This window comes from Nothoprocta perdicaria, unplaced genomic scaffold, assembly GCF_003342845.1.
Source record: "Nothoprocta perdicaria isolate Ctin4 unplaced genomic scaffold, notPer1 scaffold_289, whole genome shotgun sequence".
Classification (NCBI taxonomy): Eukaryota; Metazoa; Chordata; class Aves; order Tinamiformes; family Tinamidae; genus Nothoprocta; species Nothoprocta perdicaria.
The window spans coordinates 88650-96785 of record NW_020455520.1 but is presented as its reverse complement, the minus strand read 5'-3'; the positions used below and the strand labels follow the sequence as shown (position 1 = coordinate 96785).

Sequence of the window (8136 nt, the reverse complement as noted above, 5' to 3'; positions counted from 1 at the left end):
CAGGAGCAGTGGTTGTGGTTCCTCAGTCCCACCCGTTTCCAGTGCAGGGTCAAATGTTGCCCTAAGGTGAAAGGACCTTCTCAGTGTCTTGTTGCCCTTGTGATGAAATACAGCTGAACAAGCCAGCACACATAGAGCCCTGGTCTCTTCTTCCTCCCCACATGCCCACCATCACCACAGCGGGGTGCCCACACCGGCCTCCCTGCAGAGCAGCAGCGCGCGCAGGAGGGAGGCAGCGGTGGGGGGGGACAAAACGCCTTTATTGCTTCAGGAGGCCGAGAACTTCCTCAGGGTGATGACGACCAGGGCCACCAGCACCGAAGTGCCCAGCAGGGAGGCGATGACAATGGCGCCAATGGCTCCAGGCCCCAATGACCCTGTAGGGAAACACAAAAGGACAAACATGGGGCCTCTGCTCAGCCCTGAGAGGGGGGCCCTGCTCTGCTGCACGCCCTCCTCCCCGCGCGCCCTACCGTCAGAGGCGTCAAGACGATGCAGGCGGGTGGTGTCCTCGGGCTGGGCGGTGCGCGGTGGGATGGCGGAGGCAGGGGGCAGCCCGGCCGTGGTGGCCTCGGCAGCGTCGAAGGGACCGGCGCCCGACGGCAGCTCAGGCGGCTCCTGCCACAGCGCGGTGGGCAGCGGTCCCCGTGGCTGCGCTGCTGGGAGACAAGTGGCCGTGAGTCCCACCGGCTGCGTGGGGCAGACGGAGGGACGGCGGCTGGACGCCCTTGGGGACCCAGCCCCGCTCCCCACGCGGTGAGAGCGGAGCTGCCTCCCGYGCGATGCTCCCGCCGGGGCTGCGGCCTCCCCGCGCGCGGGCGCTCAGGCCTGCGAGCCCTCCCCGTCAATGCGCCGCTTGTTAGCGGGGCCAGGGCAGGAGACATTCCTCGGCTCTCTGCTGAAGCCGCCAGGAATGTCACACTGGGGTGGAGAAAAGTTAAAAAAATAAACAAAATGTTCAAAAGCAAAGGGCGGCCGCCACCAGGGCCCAGCTGGGCTGACACCTTGGTTCTCCAGGCTGGGAAAGAGGCAGAGCAAACAGGGCTGCACATAGTGGGGCCCAGGGCAATAGGCAGCATGGGTGGCACTGCCACCCAAAACTGGGTCTGGGTGGAAGGTCAGCCACACCCAGGGTCATGGTGCGTCAGACACAGTCAAATATTGATGGCTTCCTAGACCCGTCCCCCAGAGCTCTGCAGGGCTCCCTTGGCTCCGTCCTGTGAGACAGGCCAGCAGCACTGCAGACTCAACGCCCCATCCAACGGGCTCGTCCAGAAAGTGCTGTGGATCCCTCTTCTACAAATCCTGTGGTTTGGCCACCGGAGGATGGATCAAGAGGAAATGCAGAATTTAGTGGGTAAATTGTAGCTAAGTCAACAGGGAAAGGAATTGAGCAGATTTGGGACTATTTAGTTAGCACCAGTGGCACGAGGAAACTGTTGGTTTAGGCAGACTGGTATGTAGCCAACACTCTCAACGCCCCATTTCTAGGCTCCTTTGGCAAATGGAGATACCCCATAGAGAAGAGCTACACTCTGCTTCTGCCCTTCCTCGCTGTGTCAACACACACAAGGCCAGCACCAACAGAGGAGCCGTTCCCGCTTGGCAAGGGGCTGTGCTGGGAGGAGGTCAGTGCTCCATTGCCCAAGAATGTTTTTTTCTCCCAAGCCAAAAGAGCCAGGCGTAGCCTCCACATCTGACCAGGCAGAAAGGTGTTAGCTCAGACAAACARCCAGAAATCATCCAAGGCGGCGATAGGATCTGGACAGGCTCTTCCCAACACATGGGTCTCAAAGGGCCTAGGAACACCACCCCTTCAAACAGTGTTGTGATGGCTCCTTTCTAGCCAGGCTCAATGGGCAAAGGACGGTTCTCCTGCTCCTGGTGCAGCTACTTCCCAAGAATATCGCAACTTTCAAAAATAAGCTCTGTGCCCCGGTTTAATAGCCAAGTAAAGAGGAAACAGTTTAGTGTGTTTACAACCTCAGTGTTTTTTAAAACCTGGACCGAGTCCTGGGTGGCTTCTAGATCTGTTTGGTTGATTTCTCTCCCGATTAAAACCACCTTTCAGCTCTCAGAAAAAGAGCAGCCTCTGCTAAACATGAGTTTTCTGTACCAAGTTCTTGTGGTTTTAGCTCAACAGCACCTCAGTGACCAAGGGAAACACACCTCCTTTCACTCTCTCCTAGCAACTCACCAACTGCAGCTTAGTTCAGAACAAGCAGCTAAACCACGTGTCTGCACCAAGGATAAGGTTAAAAACAATATCTGAATGATACYAAGAGCCGTCTGCTCGGCCAAGCCTTATTGAGAGGGTTCCCTGTTTGCTCCAGCAGGATGGGGTGCAAAGCCCCAAGCAGGCACCTCCCTAGGGAAGCCTGCCAGCCAGTGGGTCTCTCCAGAGCCAACTGCTGCTGCCTGGGAGGGTGCAACTAGGAACACTCCTTCCAAAAGCCTTGTCTTTGATTTCCCCTCCTAAACCAACAGCTCCTGTCCTTGCATGCCCCCATTTCCACTCTTTTGAAAAAAGCCCAACCAGCCACCCAACTGTCCTTGCATCATTTTTTTTTTTTTTTTAAGGTAGGGAAGCCCAGACTGCTCCCCGATGTGTCAGGGCTGCTGCCGACTCTCAGCATAAGTGTCCCAGCTCACTCTCCTTCCTGGGCTCAGTTTGCCTGCACGTGATGCAAGAGTCCAACAGACCTAAAAAGTGTGAAGGATGTGACCATCTGAAAGAGAAAACACACCGTAAAGCACAGGCTTTTCCACCTAACTGTGAGAAGGGGCAGCTCCTGCACCRTGGCCAGTGCTGCTGAGTCACATCACCTCCAGTACAGCTCTCCTTCACTGGGAAAGAGCAAGATAGAAAGCACTGCCAAGAGAAAGGCCCCAAATAAATCATTTGGGCTTGTGTTGAGGGAGCACATGTTCCCTCAAGAGCCCCGGTTGGCTACAGTTGGTTACATGGCTCTAAAGCAGCTTGGTGCACCTCCCATCTCCCTGCTTGGTGAGGAGCAGGTGGCTCATGCCTTAGATGCTCAGTGGTTAAAAGACAAAAATCTCATGACCTCCACAGGCAGCAACTCTTGAAGCTAATCCGGCTTCAAGGGTCCTTAAAGGTATCCCCCCCCACACACAGACCTTCCCCATGGACATTCAAGGTAGGCTGATATGGTCACCTGACGTTTGTCCCCTGATGGAGATAGCCACCATAACCACTTTTCTTCCTCACACAAGTCAACAGGAGACCTCACGTGCCAAGGAAAGAGGCAAGGGGTGACAGTATAACCTGAATGTTGCGCTCTGTGCAGTCACAGCCATTTGCAAGTTAACTTGATACTTCCAAAACTTGAGTCCTCAAAACTCATGTGCTTTTATTTCTTACTACAGAGTTTTGCAGTTTTATTTTATACCTGTTACAAGAGGAGTCAGAGGTAAATTTGGAAAAGTCTCCTCTARTTTATGACTCAAACTCTCCACCTTCAAAGCCAGGTGAACTCCTGGAACTCCTGGAAAGGTGAACTCCTTAGCCAGGAGGTGATCCCAATGCTGGTAGCCTATAAGAAGTCTCAGTGCCTAGCAAGTGAGTAATGCTAAGAGCTGTTCTGTGTCTGGAGAGACCTGATTGAACAACCTCAAGTAACAAATGTGCCCGGCTCTCRCCTGATTTACTGCTTCTCTCTTCTAGTATTTCAACTATAAAACTTTCTAACAACTTCTTTATTACTGGGAACAAAGAGGCATCAGTCACTACAGATAGATGTCCTTGCACAAGGTCTTTTCCCGTCGTGTAACAAATACCATCTCCTGCTCATATGGAGGATAATTGCTACTGGAATATAACATACCTCCACACCAGCTCACATGAAGACACTCACAAGCCCACATCAGACTTTGGATACAAAATAGAGCCCAAATTCAGAAGCTCAGGCCTCACAAAGACTCGTTTCCACTCTGCACTCTGAACCCACCACGTGATCGAAAACTAGTTTTGCTCTCAGGACCAAATTGACACTTCTTCATCCCTCTGCACTGCAGCTCTGTCACTGACAGTTGGGAGGAAAAAAGAAAGCAGGAAAGATTTAGATATGCAGAAAGCTCCTAAACTGGGGCTGCAATTTCCATTGCACCTAGATGATGTGGACAATTAAGGTTCTAAGACTGTTGTTTTCCTATCTTGGACAAACATGGTATTGGAAAGAGCTCAATAAATTGGATGTGCTTTTTTTCATAATCACATAGGAACCTAGGAACTAGGAACCAGGAAACTAGCTGACAAGAAGCCATGTCAAGATGGACAACCCAGCAGCACTCCAAAATGGGAGGCTGCTTCTGCCAGCCACATTCTTCACATTTTGTTGGACTCCTAAGCAGTTAACAGCAGCCTCGGGTGCTATATCTGAAAGAGTCACAGAGGACCTCAGATCTGCACGGCTGCCACCACCTGCACCCGAGAGCAGCTCCACTGGGCTGCTTCAGAGGCCTCTGCACTAGCAAGGAGGAGGTGCTGACACCGAAGGGCAGGGGCTGGGTGAACTCCTTGGCCAGCGATGGGCTGTCCAGCAGCAGGTAGCCCCGACGGGCACAGGGCCAGCGTGGGCATGAAAGGCGGCCTTCATCGGGAGCACAAAGGGCGGCCTGTGGAGCCGTGAGGGCTGGAAGAGCAGGCGCGGAGCAGCCCGGGGCACTGCACTGCTCATGAGCGTTAAACAAACTTGTTTACAGAGAGGCCGGGCCGCCTGTGGACACACGGGGCTGTGAGGCTGCCTGCTCGCCCTTCCCTTCCCTGCTGGAGCAAGGCAGGAAATTTCCTCTTCTAATGGGCTGAAATGCAGGAAAAAAATTCCACCCTGACCAAAAGCCCCTGGATGGGGATARGAACTCTTCACAGCAGAAGCAAAGCACTCTGCTCCTGGAAGGGCTAACACCACGCCTGGTCCCAGGGTCCTACAAGGAGGTAGCAGAGAACAAGAAGCTTAGAGGGCCTTGGACTTCTGCAAGGCAAGTGGGAGAAAGCAGAGCCTCTCCCGTGCCCCAGAGCATTGCAGCTGTCTGCACCAGGGTCTTCAAGGGCTCACGGCCCTCGCTCCCCTGGCAAGAAGGGACAGGAACATGGGATGCTGCTCAGGAGCACAGTGATACGCAGGGGAGCACCAGGTTAATGCAAACCAGGGCTGCAAAGCCCAGGCCTACAGCAAACATAAGCAAAGCTGACAGGGTTCCGAGAGTGAGGACATGCCCAGCACAGGGAATTTCAGGTAATCCGAGGGAAGCTTTTGTTCCAAGCAGCAGCAGATCACAGCTTCTCCARGAACGACTCCCTCTCTGTGTGGGGAAGTGGAGCATTAAGGAAAATCCTTACCTGTTTAGGGAAGGAGCAGTGCCACAGGCACTGTGAGTACAGGCTGCACACTGACACTGTGTGCTTAGATGTCCCATTATACTAAATAAGAAATAAACAAGAAAAAAAATCAAAGCTCAGTGTCTGAGAAGGAAAACACCCACTTCTAAGYGTCCATTTCGTAGGTACTTTAAAGGCTCCCCAGCAAGACTGTGTCTTGAAAGGGGAATGTGGGAGGGGAGCACAGTAATGCTGTTTTTGTGCCTGCAGACATTGCTGCTGGGTGCAGCGATGAATTTCACTTTGTGAAAACTCATTCAGAAAGGAATTGTTTCCTTGGTCGGGGCTGGCTGGGACCTTCCTGCGAGGCGCTACGAGCAAACCGCGAGGGAACCGCGAGCCAGCCTCGCTCCGCAGCCTCGCAGCCAGGGCAGGGATTTAAGGAAAACCTTCTGCTGGCACAAGCCATTGGTTCATGCCTTACTGGTGCTTCAAGAAAGAAGCTTTGAAGTTGGTTTTYGTCCCTGACATTCAGGCCCTGCTGTGGAGCAGGGCTAGGAGCTGGTTCTTCCTCACCTGTAAAGCCCTGGCAGACTAGACGCCTTTGCTTCTCACTGGGCTCTCGYCTCAAGACAGCGCAACTGTGCTACAGCACAAGCAGGGAAGGCTGCAATCAGCCCCAACTGCCCTAAAAATCTGCCTATGGAACAAGCATCTCACACTAAGCGTCCCATCTCCTCGCTCTGGTGACATGTAAAACATCCCAGTACTTGGGTTTCACCAAAGCGCCTTCCTAGGGTTGCCAAGCGCTTCTATGGTCCTACTTGCACATGGAAACACAATCAGTTTGGATGTACAAGTCAGGTTCTGACTGTGCTGAAGGCTTCCCTGGGTGTTTTCTTATTTCCTTCTCCATCTCCTTTCTGGCTCACTGCAGTTTGGCCGTCACGGGAAGCAGGGAAGGAAGCACCGAGAGCCTCCCAGCGCGTCCCGCAGCTGTAGCGTGTTCCTGACAAACACGGACRTGCAGCCTGTCCCATCACAGCAGGGACGCGTCCTCCTCCTCGCTGTCACCTATGGGCACCAGGGCTGCCGGAGGTGCTATTGCTCATGGTTTAGGAAAAACTGCAAAGGATTTGTAACATTTTCCTAACAGATACATAGTCCCAAGATGGGAATATACTGTTACTCAAGGCCAGTGACACTCCAAAGCTCTATTTACACCCCTCATTACAATTTCAATAACTACGTAAGATATTTATAGGAGAGAGAGAGAGAGAGAGAGAGAGAGAGAGTAGGACGGAGGCAGGCGAGGGGAGAAGGAGGCAGAAGAATCAAAGACCTGTCTGGTGTTGGTCACGAATCGCAAGGCCCGATCCTTACCTGCGAGCGCAGCGGGGAGCAGGACAGCGCAGAGCACGAGCAGCAGCGGGTGGAGGGCTCCTCGGCCAGGCATGGCTCGCTGCAGGCACCGCGGCGGCAGCAGCTCTTAGAAACCCTTCAAAGTATTAAGCAACTCGGCAATTTCACCAGTATAATCAAAACTTTGTCCAGTCAGGTCAAAAAAAATTAAATAAAAAGACAAAAATCYCTTTGCAGCTGTGAGGAGGTAGAGCGAGCGCAGAGCAGCCGGGCTCCCGCCTCACGAACCTCCTCCCGCGTGGGCTCCACCCCTGCAGCCTCTGCCCAAAACCCACATRCAGCAGAGCCACCGGCCCCAAGAGCGCCAGCCCTTGCCCAGGGGCCTGGGGACGCCCTGGGGACTCCCGTCCTCGCGCAGGCCGAGCCCGGTGCGCGCCAGGGGCTGCCAGGGCCCGCGGAGGTGCCGAAGGGGCAGCACGGGCCTTCCCATGGTGGGCAGAGAGGGAACGAGGCCTCAATCCTTACGGTTTAGCTGCCCCCAAACAGAGCCCGAGCTGCCCCGGACCAGTGAAGAGCTTGCAGCAGAGAAGCCCAGGACTGGTTGGGAATCACAGCAGMCCTGAGGAGCATCGAGGAGAGCTTCACATCTACACAGGGAACAGGGATGTTCAACACAAATGAATTAGGTTGTTTTAAGCTGACATGAGGGTGAAATACTTCCCCTTTTCTATTCAGAAGAAGAAGAATTTGCAATTAAAGGACATMAACATCCCCAATGCCAATTTTTTAAACTCAGAAAACGTGGCACAAGTAGTTTTGTCTTAAATTTCAGATGCGATTCCTGCTAGGAGATACTATTTGGAGCTTTCTCCCCAAGGCATCCAGGGGCAGCTCTGACTTCCTCTGCAATCTGTCCCTTGACCGAACTCTTCACAAAAAGCACTTGTAAAAGCACCAAACGCCACCACTGCTACGGAACAGAACTGGGAAATGACTGCTGAAACGCACGCTACTCTCCAGCGGATCCAGCACCACCCTCCCAACCTCAACYGCAGCCACGTTAGCTCCTCAGGTCGGGCCCTACCTCGGAGGCAAACCAGTCCAGCACCAGCCAACGCCGGCTGTGGGTCTAACGCAGCCGCTTCTCTTTCTCCATTGCTCTCCACTCAAAGAACCTTCGCTACTCCAGACACCATCCACCTTGACCAAGGAGAGGCAGCAGGGCCAGCACCTTTCAAACAGTCTGAAAACACCAGCCTATCGCCTCCRAGCTGAAGGCAAAGTCAGAACGCTGAAATATTTAAGGACAAGACAATCCCYGCTGGGACATTATGGATGGAATAGCTCCCAGAAGACAGGCAGGGCTCTTGGGATCGACCCACGCAYGCCCACTTTCCCTGCCTCTATTTCCCACTTTCTCATTTAGCAAGGGC

General features: G+C 53.6%; 1 protein-coding gene across 2 annotated transcripts; it reads right to left on the bottom strand.

The window, feature by feature from the left end:
* Window positions 1-266: 266 nt before the first annotated feature.
* Window positions 267-6945, bottom strand: SNORC (secondary ossification center associated regulator of chondrocyte maturation). Of its 2 annotated transcripts, none has more exons than XM_026041601.1 (3): window positions 6725-6945; window positions 474-659; window positions 267-377 (listed from the first exon to the last, which is right to left on the bottom strand). In XM_026041601.1, exons 1-3 carry the CDS (start codon window positions 6795-6797, stop codon window positions 268-270), a joined length of 369 nt encoding a protein of 122 aa, XP_025897386.1. In that variant the 5' UTR covers window positions 6798-6945; the 3' UTR covers window position 267. The 2 variants fall into 2 exon arrangements, with proteins under 2 accessions (XP_025897386.1, XP_025897387.1); XM_026041602.1 differs by having other exon boundaries at window positions 474-656.
* Window positions 6946-8136: the final 1191 nt, after the last annotated feature.

Bases quoted from the DNA above. Each gene is read 5' to 3' on its own strand.
- SNORC (XM_026041601.1), bottom strand. From the start codon at position 6,797: ATGCCTGGCCGAGGAGCCCTCCACCCGCTGCTGCTCGTGCTCTGCGCT. The intron at 660-6,724 runs GTAAGGATCGGG...CTTGTCTCCCAG, and splicing joins GCTCCCCGCTGCGCTCGCAG to CAGCGCAGCCACGGGGACCG. The intron at 378-473 runs GTAGGGCGCGCG...GTTTCCCTACAG, and splicing joins TCGTCTTGACGCCTCTGACG to GGTCATTGGGGCCTGGAGCC.